Source organism: Cynocephalus volans, chromosome 12 (genome assembly GCF_027409185.1).
Source record: "Cynocephalus volans isolate mCynVol1 chromosome 12, mCynVol1.pri, whole genome shotgun sequence".
NCBI lineage: Eukaryota > Metazoa > Chordata > Mammalia > Dermoptera > Cynocephalidae > Cynocephalus > Cynocephalus volans.
This window is the reverse complement of record NC_084471.1, coordinates 57,560,303-57,579,466: the sequence shown is the minus strand read 5'-3', so window position 1 is coordinate 57,579,466 and position 19,164 is coordinate 57,560,303. Positions and strand designations below refer to the sequence as shown.

Genomic DNA, 19,164 nt, shown 5'->3' with positions numbered 1-19,164 from the left:
TAATATCCAGGAGAGCAGCAAAGAAGAATGTGTACCGCTGGAGATGGCCAGCGGGAGGTGGGTGCTGTTAAACCCTCTCTAGGACCGTGAGGCAGCCGAGGGCCTGTGTTTCTGGAAGCGGCTGCAGAGCAGCTGCAGGGCCATTACTGAGTGCCTGACTCCCCAGGGCTCGGCCAGGCCGCCTGAGAACTGCAGAGTGGTTTGAAGTGCCCACTCTCTGCTAATGAAGAGTCTCCCCAGGAGACAAGTTGTGAATTTTGAGAACACTTTTCTTCTCTGGCTGAAGCTTTCAATATTGATCAGCAAAGCTCTGCTAGAGAAATGGCTGCCAGGGAGGTACTGGACTTGGCAAAGTTTGCAGGGCTTGGGGACTGAGGAAGATGGCAGGGGAGGCAAGGAAAACAGGAAGGAGGTGGGCTGCAGAACTACGGGAAGGTCAGAACTCTTCTCACAACCACTGACTCCAGTGTCGGGCAGAAGGAGACGGATAAATCCTCGATTGTCTCCCTTGTCCTTACTGTTTCTGTGGCCGTTCTCAGTTTTGTCACCTCCTCAGTGGAGCAAAACCAGGGCTCTGGGTGGGAGCGCGCATTGCCCAGGTTCCTATCCTGCCCTTCCCACTAAGCCAGATGGGTGGCTCTGGAAAAATTCTTTAGCCTCTTGGAGCCCTCTTTTCTTCTTGTAAATCTGCAATAAATAATAGTGCAGACTTTGAAACTCCTGCAAGGACTAAAGGAGATCTTTCCATAAATCATTCAGCACGGTGCCCGCAACGAGGTCAGAGGTCAATAAATGTTAGCTATCATTTTCCTCATTAGACACAAAATGCCTTTCTTCCAAGCTATCTACCTCTTACAGAGTCAGTTTCCCACAAGACCACATCTGAATCAACACTGGAGTATCAGAAATAAGTTAATTTCAGGCCTCAGGCTATGACCATGCCTTAAAGTATTTAATAGTTCTAGTTGGGTGGCAACTTCTATTTGCCATTTGGATGGTACAGTCAGGGTCTTATAAAAGGGCGGGTAAGTGGCAGGAACTGCGGAATTAATGGGTTCTAAATATTTGCATATAAAAGGTAGCCTCCATCTGCTGATACTCAGCAGTAATACAGTGTGATAGGAACAGGAGGAATCCTCTTTGCATTCTGAGCAGGCCTCAGAGATTTAAGAGGTAGAAAGGCTCTCCCCAGCTTTGGAATCTATGGTGACTGGTGACTGGGTGGGTGGAGGGTGGCCTTTGCTGTGCTTGGAAATAGATGAGGAGGCACATGTCTTAGGTTCACTGCTGGGAGCTGGGCCACACATGTCCCTTGTGCACCTCTGGAACCAAGCTCTGAAGCCGGTGAAGTTGCTCACACCAGCTTCTGTCCCCTGCCTGGGGTGCAGAGACTCCACTAAGCCGAGTACCCTGAGACACTGGAATAATGACAGCTGTTGTCTGCAACACCCTCACTGTGTTCATGGGGGATTTGCGTACTGGCAGGCACAAAGCCACAGACTGGAGAGGGCTCCCTACCCCCACAGGAGAGGGTGAGGCCCCCACTGAGCACTGTCCACCTCTCTATACCCTGGCACTAGCTCCCTGGTTTCTTGGGTGGCAAGTGTTCAAATTCCAAACAGCAACATTTCAATATGAGCAGGCATAATAGACCATTTCCTTCTCAATCCTTCTTGGCAAGCCCTTTAAAAATGTCCCAATGTGGCCTCACAGCTAACTGGCCAAATAGTTTTCTGCTCAACAGCCACATAAACAGCACTGAAGACGAGGACACAAAGACAGAACTGGCTGCCACAGCCAGGATCTCAGGCTGAGTTCCAAATTCCCACGGATCTGAATATGCAAAACATGGTGAAAGAAGCAAAAATGCAGATTTTATCTAGTCTTCAGACACCGGATCAAACACTCATGAATTTGTACTTAAAACCTGTAACTGATATGGTGGGGGGTGGGGGAACCCTTCCTTTTTGCATTTGAGGTATAATTTCTGAAAACCACATGGCACTGTTGTAAATTAGTTCAGCTAAGTCATGGAAAGGTATCATAAAAAGAATTTTGTCTTTTGCCGAAATAAATTTTATCATCATAATACAAACTAGCATTAATACCTTCATTAATGTCTGCTGTCAATGTTGGTGTTTTACTATTATCCTTCTCCTGATTCCTCTCTTCCTTCTCAAGGCACATGCTGTCTGAGCCTCAGAGAGCTCGGAGAGCTTGGAAAGCACACATGAAGAATGACACCAGAATTGTGAATATCAAGATGGCATCTCTCCTTAGAGACATCCTCCATGGGGTTTGCGGTATACTGGTATTTACAGATTTAACACTAAAAAAAGCCCCTTGAGTGTCATGGCAAGGGGATGGAGGGTCATTAGGTTCAAGATATACAAAATGAGGTTTCCATAGACAGATTCTGGGGAATACAGGACTGGGCCAAAGCTTTGCAAAGTTTTGCCTGGGCTTTTGGAACGTGAACCCGTGACATGTTTTCCTGTTTGGTAACTGTTCTCTGGCCTCAGTTCCTCTTGGCTTTGCCCACTCCCTTCCCCTTTAGTAATATTAACAATTTATTCCTGTCGGACAAAATATTAAGCATCTTCTTGGAGGGTTTACATATTTGCCTCCATTTTGAATACTCTTCCCAGGAGACCCACCACTAAACCTCTGGCCTTACAGAGGGGATAGTCAATCGCAGATATCTTACCTCACAAACCCCCTTCCAGACCTTCCTCTGAGTACCTTTTCCAAATTGTGCAGGATCTTTAGGTTTCAAAAGAGGGTCTAACTGGAATTATAGGGAACTGTGCAGCTCAATCTCTATGACCTCCAACAACCCCACTCTAGAATGTTAGCTTGATGAATTTCCTGTGAATGGTTCATTTCATGACCCCACAAAAAGTCAAAGAACTGCCAGCTCTGCTACACTTCAGGGCAAACTCCACTGAAAAGACGAGAAAGAAAGAAAAAACCTACTGCACTCATATTCTGGCTCATCCACAAAGCCACCTTTTAATTTTCTGCTTCCTTTGTGGAGACAGTTCAAAAGAGCAAAAGGACTTAAGTACACCAGGTCAAGAAGATCGCAAGCTCAATTCTATCCCCGTCTCTGCCTGAGAGGATGGGCCGAGGGTCAGAGCTTGGCTAACACATCTTATGCTAATCATCTCTTCTCTCACAAGACGTCCTGGAGGGGGAGATCCTATTTTAAATTTCGTGTTGGGAAGGATGCCATCAGAGGAAGACAATGCTGGCAATTTGTTGAGAATGGCTGTCACTAGGAGGCAAAAGAAAAAGAAAAACAACAACAACAACAACAACAAAAAGACTACACACAACATAAACAAAAGCCCAGCAATCAAATGGAAAAACTCAAAAGTCCTGCCTGTCACCAGACTAGTGCCCTGCTTCTTCCTGTCCTGTGTCTTTTTTAGACAAAACTGGGAAAAACCTGGTAAAACTCAAAGGAAAACAAGCCCACTCTAAGCCTCAAATGCAGAAACATTTTGTCATTCTTCTCACTTGTGTTGTTCTCTTTCGTCTCTCTCAGGCTTCCCACACTAGGAATATATCATTCCTGGTACATTTTGTATCAAACAACAGGCTGGCCTCATTTGGTCAGCACCCCGACCCCCAAGGCTCGGGTCCAGTCTCTCTCCACTTCCCCTACCCCGTGATTAAATAGGCAAACCTGTGGTCCTGGACCACATTTGGAGAGAAATGAATCCTCTGGCCAAGGAAGAGCTAAAAGAGCCTCTAGAATTATAGTGGGTCTTTCCTTATGACGGAAGTTATGATTTGGGCTAAAACTCATTAATTAGGGTGACTTCCACTCTTTTTCCATTTTGCATGATAAGATTAGAACAGCTCTCAGTCGGGAGGGCGCCTGGCTCCCGGGACTGAGCTGTGTGTCCATGGGCCTTCCAGGGAGACATGCTAAGCCACTGCATGAGTGTGGTGCTCTCCTGCCAAATTACACAGATTTGTGCAAAGATGCCACACAAGGAAGAGAGCACTATTTACTAAAATTCCTAAGTGATGGCTTTGAAACAAAGTAAGCTTCCCTGATTTCCCAACATGGCTTACATTACTAAGGAGCACACTGGGGTACAGGTGATCCTCATCTTATGTTTTTCACCAACAGATTGGCAGAACATTTTCTGATTACGGATCATAATGAATGAATGACATAAATTCCATCATTATCATAGACTTCCTCTTCTACAACTAATTGTCACTTTCATTAATCTTGTGAGTTCGTAAGGCACCTCTTTACCTCTCACAGACCAGCTGTTGGCACTGCCCCATGCCAGCCCAGTCTGACTGTTGAATTCCTTGAACGTGCCGTGTTCTCCCTCCCCAGCTCCCCCCCCACCTTGTCTGGCTCATGCTTCTTTATTCTTCAGGTTTAAGTTTAGACGTCCCTTGCTCTAGGTTGAGCTTCTCTCTTTAATCACTCTTTTTTTACATCTTTTTTCTTTTTGGCAGCTGGCTGGTACAGGGAATCAAACTCTTGACCTGGGCGTTACAAGGCTGCGCTCTAGACAACTAAGTTAACCGGCCAGCCATCTCTCTTTAATCACTCTTATTGAAACTTCCTTATGCTTCTGTATCCCTCTCGAGACTTTAAACTCCAAGAGAGCAGAGACAGATCTGTCTTCTTCACGGATTCTTCCCTAATGTCTAAAAGGCCTTGCCTCGTAAAATAGATTCTTAACAGTATTTCTCAGATGAATGACTCTGAATGAAAGTTACTCGGCAAAGAAGAAAACCTTGGCCCCTAAAGTTTCTCTTAAGATCTCAAAAATCAACCCGTACTTTTTTGATCTCCGGCCTGATCATCTATCTCTTACCAATAAACTGTGCTCCTCTTGCAACTTTTCCTTTCCCTCATTCATCTATCTCATACAGGAGTCTTTCTCAGGTTTTGGTTTGCTGTCTTCCCTGAAAGGCAAACTGAAAAATATTTTTTCATTCTTGCCCTGCTTGTTTGGAGGAGATCCCTGTAAACCTTGCCTTCGTAGGCAACAGTTCTCAGGCACACCAGTAGCCTGCTCTGACCAGGCACACGCATGCTGCCCATAGGTTAGCACTCCTCAGCAGGCAAATTTGTTGCCATGGAGAGACAGGCTGGTGAGCAAGACCAGGCCATCTCGGAGAGATGAGAAAGAAGTGCTGGGTGCCTTTTAACTGATAACTGGCAGCTGGCTTTGCAAAGCTTTATAAAAATAATCTCAGTAGAGAAAAATCAACATGAGAATGTTGCTAACAAGTACGATACTTAACACAGATTAAAATTAAAAACTTGAAAGGAGAAAAACACATTTAAATTCAAATAAAAGAATCTTTAATTACAGTACCATCAATTTCTCTGCACCTGAGCAAAATTATACCAAACAATCCTAGGAGAGAGATGAACCAGCTATGCTTTTTTCTTGAATTTTTCTATTGTTGTGAAATGTATGAAACAAACAATAATAACAATAAACACCTCTATTGGTGCCTGCTATATGTGAGGCATTTTGCATTATGTATATGTATTTCTGTATGAGGTTAGTACTACCGGGATCCGCATTTTACACATGAGCAATCAGATGCACAGAGAATTAAGAAAATCTCCCAAGGTTACAAGGCTAGAAGAAGAACCAAAATTTGAATTCAGGAAGTCCAGTTACATATTCCACACTCTTAACCACTAGACTATACTGCGTCTCGTATTTTACATACAAATGAATGTATATAAAATTTACAGTTTTAAAAAAACCACAAACAACCATGTACCTGCTGTCTAGCTAAATAGAACATTATCAGTAAATACCTTAGAAGCCCAGTGGATCCCTCCTCAACCACATATTCCCTCTTGCCCCTGTCACCTCTCCTCCCAAGGTAACCATTATTGTGAATTTTGGGTTAATTCTCTTGCTTTTTGTTACAGTTTTAATATCAATATCCCTGAATGAATGATAGCTTTTCACTTCATATAAATAGAATCATAATGTATGTATTCATCTATGACTTGCTTTTTAAATTCAACATTATGTTTTTGAGATTCTTCCCTGGTAATGAGCACAGCTTTGGTTCATTCTTATTTTGTGCTGTAAGTATTCTATTTTTTGTTTATCCATCCTACAGTTGGACATGTAACTTACTTCCAGTTTTTGTAATAAAAACAATTCTTTGGATATCTTTTCACATGACTGATGATGTAAGAATTTCTCCATGGAAGTTGGTTGTCAAATTTTAGCAGCATCAGAATCATCTGGATGGTTTGTTAAAAACACAAATTGTTGGTCTGACCATTGGAGTTTAGATTTGGTTGATCTGGGGCGGTGCCTGAGAATGTGCATTTCTAACAAGTTCTCAGGTGATGCTGACGCCGTGTGGCCAGAGAACCACCCTTCTAGAACCACTGCTCCATGGTACAGACGCAGGAGTGGAACTGCTGGGTTATATGAGTGTGCTCACCTTTACCAGGAAAGCCAAGCTCTCTTCAGAGCGTTTCTAAAAATTCATATATCCATCTGTAGTTGCTCCACATCTTTGCTAACTCTTGTTATTATCAGGCTTTTAAAATGTTGTCAATCAAGTGAGTAACCATATCTCACAGTGTTTTTATATTTCTCTGGTAATGGAAGTTGGATAGTTTTTCCCATATACTTATTGGCCATTACTTTTCTTCTGTGTAATGACAGTTTGGTTCTTGCTCATGTTTCTATTAGATTCTTTGTGTTTTCTTTACTGATCTGTGAGGGTTCTTTATATAGTATAGATAACAATCCCTCTTCAGTTAGACCAGTTGCAACCTTACTTTACCTGGACTTGATTTTGGTTTATGATATGAGATAAGGATCAATTTTTATTTTTTTCTACTGTCTTAATTACTCTGGCTTTGTCTTAATATCCAGTAGGGCAAAACCCATACAGCCCTACAGAAATGTCACAAACATTCTGGGCATTTTGTTCTTCCATATATATCTAAGAATCAGCTTGTTCCATAAAAACGCCATTGGTATTTTGGTTATAATTGTGCTGACTCTATAGATGAATTTAGGGAGAAATGGTATCTTTACAATGTTCTTATTAAAGAATATGTACATGTTCATAACAGCTTCTTATATTTTAATTGCTGCTGCATCTCCGTTATGACTGTTTTGTATTCCTAATACTATTTATTCTCCCATTTTTATTAATTTTTCAGAAAACTTATCTACTTTGTGAGTTTTTTTTATTGCTTTTTAAAAGAAACGGATTTTTTTGGTATTGTGGTAAAACATACATAAAATAAAATTTGCTGCTTTAACCATTTTTAAATGTACATTTCTATGCCATTAAGTACACCCACGCTATTGTGCGACCATCCCCACCGTCCATCTCCTGTACTTTTCATGTTCCCCAACTAAAACTCTATACCCATTAAACACTAACTCCTCATTCTTCTTTCCCTCTAGTGCCTGGCAAACACCACTCTACCTTCTGTCTGTAAGAATTTGACCACTCTGGGACCTCATGTAAGTGGAATCACACAGTATGTGTCCTTTTGTGGCTGCGTATTTCACTTAGCATAATGTGTTAAAGGTTCATCCATATCGCAACATATGTCAGAATTTCCTTCCTTTTTAAGGCTAAATAATATCTCATTGAGTACATTTACCACATTTTGTTTATTCATTAATCCGTCAATGGACATTTGGGTTGCTTCCACCTTTTAGCTGTTGTGAATAATGCTGCTATGAACATGGGTATGCAAATATATGTTTGAGTTCCTGCTTTCACTTCTTTTGGGTATGTACCCAGAAGTCAAATTGCTGGATCATATAACTCTATGTTTAATTTTTTGAGGAACCACCATTTAATTTTCCACAGTGGCTGCACCATTTTATATTTCTACCAGCAATGTGAAAGCATTTCAATTTCCCCTCATCCTTGCAAACACTTGTTATTTTCTGTTTCTATAAAAAAAATAATAATAATGAAGATAAACTGAAGATAAAATTCCACTGTTGTTTGGCTCCTATTGGTGCTTTTGAAAAGGTAGCTGTCAGTCTAAATGCTATTCTTATGTATCTGTTTTGTCCTTTCTTTCTGGATGCTTTTAATATCTTTTGGGTGGGGGTGGTTAAAAATTTTCATTTTCATTATAAAGCACCTACTTATAATTTTCTTTTTATTTCTTCTGCCTGAAATGTGTTAGGCTAACAAATTCTTTAGATTGTTAGGCTTTCTAACAATTCTTTAGTATCATTCAAGAATTCTAGAATTTTTTCTTCCCATTTTCTATAGTATTTCCTTTTGGAATTCTATTTAGAGCATCTTAGATCATCCTCCTAGTCCCTTAATCTCATTTCATATTTTCTCTTCTCTTGTCTCTCTGAGCCATATTCTGGGTTATTTCCAGATCAATTTTCTAGTTCACCAATGCTCTCTTCAACTGTTTCTAATGTGTTTAATTCATTGAATTTTTTTAAGTCCTATTTTTATATTTTTCATCTCTAGAATTTCCATTTCCTTATTTTTAAAATCTGCTTAGTCATTTTTATAGTCTCTTCTCCTTGTTCATATTTTCAATGCTTTTAAAAAATTTCTGAAGCATGTTAAAATATTTACATTTTTTACTGAGGAATTCAATAATGAAGTATTTGCAGGTCTAATTCTGCTGTTGTTTTTGCTGGCTTTTACTCTTGATGACTTGTTTCTTTGTGTTCTAGTTAAAGCTGCTTTTCTTCAGAGGCAATTTCCATTTATTTCAGAGGATGTTCAAGGGTTGTTTAAGATATTTACATTGCCATTATACTATAAAGGAATACCTCATTTTATCTTTCTTTCCTTTCCCAGTATTTTGCAAAAGAAATAATTTCCCAATGTTGAAAATCAATGCTGGGGAGCATTTACCACCACTCATCAGCAGGATAAAAAATTGGATTATTCCTACTTTGGAGGATATAAAGAACCTGACAAAGATATGCTGCTGAAATATCTAACAAATTAAATTCTTTACCACTATGTGTAGGTTAAGCTTATGATGATTTTTATTTGGATATTGAAAGTACCTCTGATAAGAAATGCAGTCCCTTCTGCAGTTGCTTACTGAGTCATCCATATCAGACTCTACTATAAATCATGAAGGATGAAAATTGCATGATTAGGGCTGGCTGGTTAGCTCAGCTGGTTGCGGTGTGGTATTATAACACAATGGGCAAGGGTTCAGATCCCTGTACTGGTCAGCTGACAAAAAAAAAAAAAAGGAGACTGCATGCTTATTATTTAATTCCGTCATGCCGTGCAAGACTGCTTGGGGAACAACTCCACAATCATAGACATGCACAAACCTGTGAGGGTCATCTGGATCACAGTTAGGAAGAAATTGAGTGATTGCTTCTGCTACTTCTTCATTTGATAAAACATCCCAGAGTCCATCAGTGGCCAAGATCAGCACATCATCTGCTCCATGATCATATCTGGAGAGCTCGTAGACTCTCACCTGAAAAGAACAGGAATATTACTACTTAAGAAACTGGGAACACACTGTTCTTCCTAACAAACTGACTTCTGATTCTTCTTCCCTTTTCCTGCCCACCCTCGTGGTTTTCAGGTATGTGTTTTAAGGTACTTGATTATACAGTGAGTTTTGTGGCCAGGGGTGGCCTCCTCTGGAGACTTGCTGTACAGATATATGGGGCCCAATACACAGCTGTGAATGAGCCCAAGAAGTGCGCTCCTAATTGACAAGGGAAAAATGAATCAAAAATGTAATGCCTGAGGTATAGCTGGAATGGTGGCTTATGAGGGCATATTGTGCTAGCCAGAAGATCAGCAAGGGGTGTGCTTGCTGGCCGTCCTTTGCATATTAACTCAGCAAACACTTAAGAAGTCCCTTCCCTGTGCCAGGTGCTACAAATGCAAAGATGAATAACATTTTCCTGCTTTAGAGGAGCTCTCAGTCTGTGGGGGAGAGAAAGCCAACCTACGAGTGTTAGTAGCGCTGTATGTATATTCGTCTAGGACTGAGGAGAGACACTTTATTTATCGTACTCACTTGCAATGCTTCTTATCTACCTGCTCTGAACAAGGGGCTGACTCCTCTCATGTAAGTATGGGGCTCTGACACTGCACTCAGAATCGAGGAGCCTGGGCCGAGCCCGTGGCGCACTTGGTAGAGTGCTGCGCTGGGAGCGCGGCAATGCTCCTGCCGCGGGTTCGGATCCTACATAGGACTGACCAGTGCACTCACTGGCTGAGTGCCGGTCACGAAAAAACGACCAAAAAAAAAAAAAAAAAAAAAAAAAAAGAATCGAGGAGCCTGATCTAGGCTAATTCAAAGGACACATGCTCAGTGTGAATCTCCAAAGTGTGTCTTTGTCTGACAAACTTTCTTTCCTAATTTCTAGCACCTAAAATGACTTGGATATTTTAACATCCACCTAAGCTCTTTAAAGAGAATGTAGCAGCCTTGGCAAAACTAATAAAAATAAAAATCAAGCCTCATTTGGGTTAGTTCACAACTCCATGTTCACCCTGCTTCAGTGGAGGTTGGGAGTGCAGGGAGGGGTGGAGAAGAGTTTGGGGTTTCACTGCTATTCCCTGATTTAGCAGAGTCGGCCCGCACCTGCAGCACCTCATGAAGTAAGAACAAAGCAGGTCACTTTAATCAATCTCCTTCAGCCCCCTCATTACTCTATCTTATTTTCTAAAAACAAGTCTGAGTGAAAGCTATAGGTCAGGGTGGGGAGTGGAGTGGGGAGGAGGCTGTAGCACATGCCCCATTGCACAGTGTCATTCCGTCACCTCAGATCTAGAGACAATACAATTCTAAGAGGCCTCCAGACTGTTCAAATCGAGGTCTTTGAAAGCCAAGCCTCCTGTGCTTTAGAAAGGTTTGCCCAGGCCAGTGATGCCCTGCCCTGGGGCTGGTGCTATGGGCTAACAGCCCAGCAGCAGAAAGCAACCAAGTGCCTACCCAAGAGCTCTTGGTAAATTATGCCACATGAAGAGCAGCCAGCAGGTGCCAGGCCTGCAAACTTGATGGCAACATTCAGCTACAGGCCAGCACATGAGCCATGCACAGGAACATGAACGCAGGGCACGGCACTGGCTCTTCTCAAAGGCATGTTCACGTACTGCTAAGCTTACATTCTAGAGAAGGCATGGAGCCTTATGAGCCAAATTAAAGAAAACTGGAAGGGGAACTTCACTTTCCGGCAGACCAGAAAATCCCAAATGCCAGAATTCTATCCTCAGTTCACAACTAATGTGGTCCATTTTTCACTCTATCAGAAGCAACCAAACCTCCTCTGCTTTATGTGGTGTGATTCCTGGTATGGGAGAGCGGCGCTTCTCCAATGTGAATGTGCACGGGGATCGCCTGGGATCCTGTTAAACGATAAATGCATGAGGGGATGGATACACTAACTACCCTGACGCCTTCATTACACAACATCCATATGTATCAAAACAACAAATCGTACCCCATAAACATATACAATCACCATGTGTCAATTAAAATAAATAATACATTTTAAAAAGCAGATTCTCATTCAGTTCTGGGGTGGGGCTTGAGATTCTGTGGTACTAACTTCTTCCCAGGTGATGCCAACGCTTCAGGTCCATGGACCACACTTTGAGTAGCACGGCCACGTAGGAATCCTGCTGGCCAGGTTTGTAAACAAGGAGATCAAGGGCTCAGTGGACTCTGTGATGCAGGCTGCAGAGAGGATAGCGAATGTCACCCTGAACTCCCAACTTCATGTCCTAGCTCACTGTGTTGTTACTTCCAGTATGCAGTAACTTGGCTTAGGAGAGACTGCTAGCTTCTCACTGGGGTATATCTACAAATAATTCCTTTGATAATAATTTGAGCTCCATAGAATAGAAAATATTAAGTGACAGGAGGTGGGGAGATGCAGATATCAGGTGGCCCAAACTTATACTTGTAGCTGAACAGGAGATTCCCTTTGCCTCCCAGCCCTAAGAGAGAGGTTTCCAGGTCTGAAGACAACCCCCATTTAATTTCAGGATCTGCTCTGTGATTAGGTGCCAAAACCTCTTCAAAGTGCTGTCTGCTGACCCAAGAAATGTGACAGGTTGAGTTGTTCAAGATGGAATTGTCCTGCCCACTTCTCAAATGGAAATCTGGCCAGTGGAATGGGTGTGGGCTGATACAAACATGTTAGAAAATGCTACTGTTCAATTCCATCAATAAAGGGAATCCTTCTCTAATGCCACTATTCACATTTCCACACATGGCTCCCTAATGCAGTTTCATTAGCCAATGTGAAAACCCCTTTCAATACCCTTCTCCATGTAATTTTTATGTTAATATAAAAAGCTAGTGGCAACCCGATTCCCTGAGGCATTCCCCAATTAACATCCTTTTAGGTTTATTACTGCTACCCTTTGTTTCCTGCCTTTTAGCCAATTTCCAAAGGACTTTGCCAACTTTCCACTTACAACTTGTGTCATATACATTAACCTGTGATGCAGAACATTGTGAAAGTGCTTTCAGAAAAACTGGATTGCCTTGCAAGCATCCCCCTGCATGCTCATCCTCCCCGGCGGCAAGGGCTTTAAAGGATTCCAGCAGGCTCCGCAGTCCTGACCTTCTCCCTGAAGGGGCCGTTGACCCTCCTCAACCAGACCACACTCACCTCCCCAAAGTTCCCCTGTTCAATTCCTTCAATAGCTTCCCAATGTTCCTGGAAGCCTCACATCAAACTGATGGGCTCTGAGGATTCCCAGGACTCAGACATCTGGAAGGTCTCTGCCGGCCCCTGGAGGGGAGAGCTGCGCTATGGAACACCTTTGTCTGAAGGCGGGTGGAGAACGTGGTCAGGGCTTCGAACGGCTCCTTCCCGCGTTTCCATCTGCCAAGAATCCTGGAGATTCTTGCAGTTTCTTAGAGCAGCCAAAAGATGGGGCCTGCATGGACTTGTCACCTTCCTGGTTTTGTTACACGTTTACAAAGCACTTGCTAGGTGCCAACTATTCCCCCACACACTGGGGGTACCATGAACAAAAGCGACGAAGTCTCTCAAAACTTCTAAAAGATTTGATGAGATAGATGCACAAACAAAATACAGTGTCAGAAGATGACCGGTGCTCTGAAGAAAAGTCATGCAGGGTAAGGACGGTGACAGAGAAAGTCACTTTAAAAGATGTGGTCATGGAGGGTCTTTCTGAGAAGGCGCCTTCTGAACAAGTGAGGTGATTTCCCACAGGTCCCTTCCTGCATCTCTCCTTCCTTCTTTGGGGTAGGTGCTATTCCTCTGGATTAAGAGTGTACGGACATGGAGTTGAACTGGTGGTGAAGGAGTGGGGCTGAAGGCAGTGGGATGCCACCCCTGCTGCCAAAGCAATCCTGTGGAGGACCAGGGCGCAGCACTTTTCTTTTCCCTGTTCCTCTGCAGGCATAATGCCCTCATGTCCACTAATACTTATACATACACGTTCACTTGAGTGGGTTCACTTGACTGTCTCTTCCACAAGAGTATTCTCAAACTGTGATGAGTTTAACAATCACTATTTAACCAAATTAAGATTCAAGTGTTCCACCTTTAAACATTCTGGTTGTGCAGATCTGATCTGGAGCCCAGGCATTAGTGCACTTAAACAAGGACCCCAGGTAATTCCAATGCAAGGGGTTGGGGAATTTCACCTTGAGAACCACTGTAATAGGCAATAAACCCCTCTAGAGGTACAGTCTGTCTTGTCCTGTTTGTTGCTATGCCCAGAACTGAGCACAGAGCCTAGCACTTAGTAGCCACTCAATAACCAAAGGAAGCATTTCCCCTGTCGGACATTTCCCCTTTCTAGCTAACAATGAGCACCCAGGGAGTTGGTCATTTTGTTTTCCCTCCAAAATTCAACTAACTTCTGGAGGCCAGAGATCCCATTTTACATTTCTTCTGTGGACCTAGCAGTACCTTTTACAGTGTAAAACACAGCTGATTCTCAGGACATATTTGCTGAGATGAACAATAAATAGGGAAAAAAGGGAGGAAGAAAAAAATCAAACATAAAAGATCCATTCAGAAGACCTCCTAATTTCTTGGTGACCCAACAGATTTTGCTTGTTAACTGTGACACTTCCAAACAGGCACCAAAACAGTGTTGGTGGTATAGTGGTGAGCACAGCTGCCTTCCAAATAGTCACGCATTTGTAACGTGCTGATATTTATGAGAAGTAGCAAACTCTTTCCTTTTCCTTCCCGGTCCTCAGTGGAGCTGCCAACAAGCAGAAAACCACTCAGTGCTGGGGAGTGGGAATAAGTCTGGGGGCAACAAGAGCCTTGGCTAATGTGCCCTGAATGAGCGGAGTGCTGACTGCTCTCACAGGCTTCAGAGCACTTAGAGACACCCTTGATGTCATCCCTGGGCACATACTTTACACAAGAGCCTGTGACAAGCAACTCTTTTAACACAGCACCTCCACTTAGCCCTAGCCACAGGCTGCTGCTTCAGCGTTTATCTCACATGTGCTTGCATCTCCGCCCTATTACTGATGACATTTCGATGGCAGGTTAACAGAGCTCATACTACTGTAAGCTGACGCTGGCTTCTTGAAGCTACCTTTAAAAAGAATCCATCTATTCTTTCATTTGCCAAATCTCTGCTGCTTCTCCAGGATGCCCTCACAGCTTTTATGCCTTTAATCAGCTCAGCAAATTCTCCAAACCGTTTTTTCCTTTTAAGTACTCAGTGTAGGATGATGAGCTCCCACAGCTCAGGCCTGGCCTTGTGGGAGAGGAAGAGCCCTGCCCTTGCTATCAGAAGCCCTCACTTCAAGTCTCTGCTTCTAACCAGCTTTGGGACTTGGGGCAAGCCACTTATTCTCTTCAGCCCTCAATTCTCTCATCTCTAAAATCATTTTTTAAAAATGGAAAAAACCAAGAAAAATAAATATTATAACACCTGCTCTGCCTCTCTCACAAAGCTGCTATGAAGATCAAATAAAATAATGTGGAAGGGAACTATAAATTCTAATGTGCTACGTGTTACTCTTTTATGGCATGGATCTGAGGGCAGTAACACCCAGTGTAGGCTGGTTGGTAGAAGGAAAGGAATAGGAGTGGGCTCAGGGGACCTGGGGTTCAATTCAAAAAGTCTCATTCAACATAACAATGATTTGGACTCTCAATGGCAACGCTGGGTCCCAAGGCAAAGGCTGTCAATAGGTGGTGTGAAATAAAGAGTTTAGGGCCAGCCCCATGGCTCACTTGGGGGAGTCCCCCGCCACGGGTTTGGATCCTATATAAGGATGGCCGGTGCGCTCACTGGCTGAGTGTGGTGCGGGCGACACCAAGCCAAGGGTTGCGATCCCCTTACTGGTCACAAAAAAAAAAAAAAAAAGAAAGAGTTTGAAGTCCTTCCCTCTATCCCATGTGGCCAACCTAAAAACTCAACCTATAGAACTTCAAATACGGCTTTTGTGTACTAGAAGAAATGAAAACCCCAGCATATTTACTTGTGGTCCTATAAACCAAGTAGACTGTTTCAAGATTGGCATTCTGGCAGGCCACCAAGACTGCGTTCAGATTCTGTGTAGTAATCCTATCTACGCTATGTGATGTCATGAAATTAACCCAAATCTGGTGGCAGAAGACTTGGGTTTGAGACCCACCTCTGCCCCTTAGTAGTTAGGCAGAGGCACTTTGTTCATTCACAATTTCAAAACTTAAGGTCCACCTGCTGGGAACACCGAATGCAGGAGGAGTGCAGATTCCTCAGATGTGTCGGGGAGGCAGAGCTGGACACACACCTCACATGCAGGGGAACTGCAGGAGCCACAACCTGGGGACGAGAGACAGGGCTGGTGTGTCTGGGCAGCTCTTCCTAGTTTGTTTCAGCTATAGTGCTGGATTTCCATTGGGAAGTGTGGGGAATGAGGCTTGACTTCTCCAATCTTCAGTATGAAGATTCCCTTTGTGAAATGGAAGGTTAGCACTAGGTGGCCACTAGGGATACTTAGGGTGCTAACACATTCTCCGACTCTTCTATCATAGGGTGCCTTAGACTTTGATGCAACTGACCACATGACTTCAGAGCATTTGGCTGCAAGCGAATCAAGTGACATTTAAGTATTACAAACATGTTGGCTGCCCATACTACCCGAAAGGAGCTGGCTGTCTTGGCTGTGGGGATAATTTTCTACTTGAAATATACCACAGATATTCTTGACGGTTTGTTTTTTCTTTCGGAGTCTACGGACAAAGTAAATATTTGACTTTGGAGAATGGACACAGTCAAATAGCTCAAAAAGTTTCCAAACCAGCTAAAATAGGAGGCTGTGTGAAGACATCCTGAACTTGTACCCAGTGCCTGGCTGGCCACTATAGCACAAGGCTTCCATTTCCTCCACGCGAGGCCTGCTACTTTAGCTCAGGGAGGTATACTTTATGGAGAAATTCCACTTACATGCTGGGACACTCTCATGATATATTCCTTTCTCTGGGTTCCAATGGTTTGTTCACCACTAAATCAAAGGCTCACAGAATAAATAGAGAGTAAATGGGCTTGTATTAGTCCATTTCTGTTGCTTATAATGGATTACCTGAAACTGGGTAATTTATAAAGAAATATTTATTTCTTACAGTTTGGAGGCTGGGAAGTTCAAGGTCCAGGGAACATATCTGGTGAGGGCCTTCTTCACAGGGTGTCACATGCGAGAATGGGCTGAGCTAAGTTTCTCACTCATTCTCCTTATAAAGCCTTCATAACCATGCCCATGACCACCCATAAACCATCAACAGATTAATCCTTTCATGATGGGGCAGCCCTCCCAATCTAATTACCTCTTAAAGGCTCCCCCTTTCAATTATCCTAATAGGATTTCCCACCCTCTTAACACTGTTACAATGGAGATTAAGTTTCCAATACATGAACTTTTGAGGGACACATCTGACCCATAGCAGGGCTTGGATCTAGCTCAATAATCGTTTGAGGAATAAGTCCATCTTCACTAAAATGCCCATTTGTAGAGATAGGAGACAGAAGAAATCCCAGCCTGTGAGTACAAGTACATGGGTACAGGTTGGATGGATGGAGTTGTCTTGAGTCCATTCAGGAAGCAGGTGAGGCATAAACAGAGTGACCATACATCCCTTTTTGCCTGCAAGAGTTTTGGTTTATACCTGTTTTCCCAGCATAATTATTAATGGTGTCCCCTTTGACTCTCAAAAATGTCTGGGTTGAGGGGATGCTATGGTCACCTTATAAATAAGGAAATGACTTTATTCCTGTGGCTGCTGCTTCTGGTCACTGAGACTGAAATAATCACAGTGTGTTACTACTTCACAAGACTCTTTTCATAATGGTTTTCAGAGATCTCAAGTGAACAAGTTACTATGCATGTTGCCTTAGAAGAGGAGACACTGTCACCATTGGTAAACAGTGAGATACTTGCTGTGTAGCAAAGTCAGTCCCAACGATTGCAGTTATTCTGGTAGCAAGAAGCCCAGGTCTCAGCAGATCTGTGCACAAGAGAATGAGGTATGCAGCATCTGTAACCTATGGGCCCGGCACTGAGTCCACAGCCCAAGACTAGAGTATGGATGTACCATAAACCCATTTTAGGATTGCAAAACTGAAGTTTCTGAAGCACAGTGAAGAATGGTTTATGGCAGCATTTCTTTGGATCATCTGCTTCAGGATTACCTTAAAACATAAAAATTGCTAGGACTCACCCTAGACTTAGTGACTCAGATTTTCAGGAAGTGGATTCCAGGGATTTGCATTTTTTAGACAAACTTCTCAAACTATTCTTATATGCATTAATGCAATAAATTAATGCAAAAAAGACACTGCAAGTTTAATTGAAACATCCAAATGAAATTATTGTTTCTCAAGGGGTGATCAGAGGGTAACAATTGCCTACAAGAGGAAATGTTTGACATGAACATGCAGGTTGTCTCCCATGGTGTGACCATGAATTTTATGAGTTGCCAAGCTAGTTTTATTGGTGTGTCAGAGTAAATCTAAAATTTCATTGTTTTTGTTTCTTTTTTTTTAAAAAGATGACCTGTAGGGGGATCTTAACCCTTGACTTGGTGTTGTCAGCACCACGCTCTCCCAAGTGAGCTAACCGACCATCCCTATATAGAGATCCGAACCCGTGGCCTTGGTGTTATCAGCACCACACTCTCCCAAGTGAGCCATAGGCCAGCCCTCAAAATTTTGGTTTTATTCAAATAGCTAGTTGACAAATCTCAAGTCACTGGCTAAATGGGAACAACCCGGGTAAATGACACACAAATGCATACAAGTAGTGATTATACAGCTAGATTCGAGAGTTAGAGATTGAGATGGTTATGTTAGGCCAGGTCATGAAGTCTTTCCTATGTGAGATCAGAATATACCAGAATCAAAGAAAGCTCTTCTGCACATGCTTAACATGTGATTTTTCCCATGTGACTTTCCCACCAACATATTTAAAGTGATGGCTGGGGGCAGCAAATAGCCCCAAGGGTGCACCACCCTAACTGAGAAGACAGAAGTATGAGATATTACAGATATAAGAGACTGAAGAGGAGGTTTAAAAAACTGTCAAATATGACTATTTAGGCTATCAAGTATCCTTAGAACTCATCACAGGCTAGAAAACAAAGTTTAAAAAAAATGTTTATCTTGCTTCAATCCTCTAAGTCAAGTCTACCATCAGTTCCTGCTGCCTTTTTTTTTTCTTTCTGGAAATAACTCAGACATGCTTCCTTTCCGTTTTCAGAGTTTCTACCCTAGCTCAGCTCGTCATTGCCACATGGTTTCAGCCCATAGTGGCTGCCTTGTCTGCAGCTCCCCCCAACCCGTACCCCCACATACACAGGCTAGGAGACTCCCCTTGTGAAGACTTTGTCTACTGCCTTCGGTCTGGTTCGAGGACCTCTGTAGTAAATAGCTTTACTATAGCTACTTGCCCTTTGAGCTAATCTTCTAAATTCAGTGACCTCCTATGGCAAATTTTATTTCATTCCAGACTCCTGCCTCCTTTTTTTTCGAGATTGTATAGTTCTCCCTCCGTTGTCTAAACTCCTCTTGTCCCTTAGGAAGCAAGAAACATGGGGTTTATGACTGATCATTCTTTGGCTAGCCTCACCCTCCAGCTGACCAAAACTTCTAATTTTTCAATTGACACTACTGGACTCATAATCCCTGTGGAAAGAGCTGGTGAAATTTTGT

General features: G+C 42.8%; 1 protein-coding gene across 1 annotated transcript in view; it reads right to left on the bottom strand.

Moving 5' to 3' along the window:
- PPM1H (protein phosphatase, Mg2+/Mn2+ dependent 1H) overlaps positions 1-19,164 on the bottom strand; it is a 254,270-nt gene that overhangs the window by 5,601 nt on the left and 229,505 nt on the right. The window contains exon 9 of the mRNA XM_063076146.1: positions 9,327-9,478. Within this exon, the coding sequence (XP_062932216.1) occupies positions 9,327-9,478 (152 nt within the window). The remainder of the gene's footprint in view (positions 1-9,326; positions 9,479-19,164) is intronic.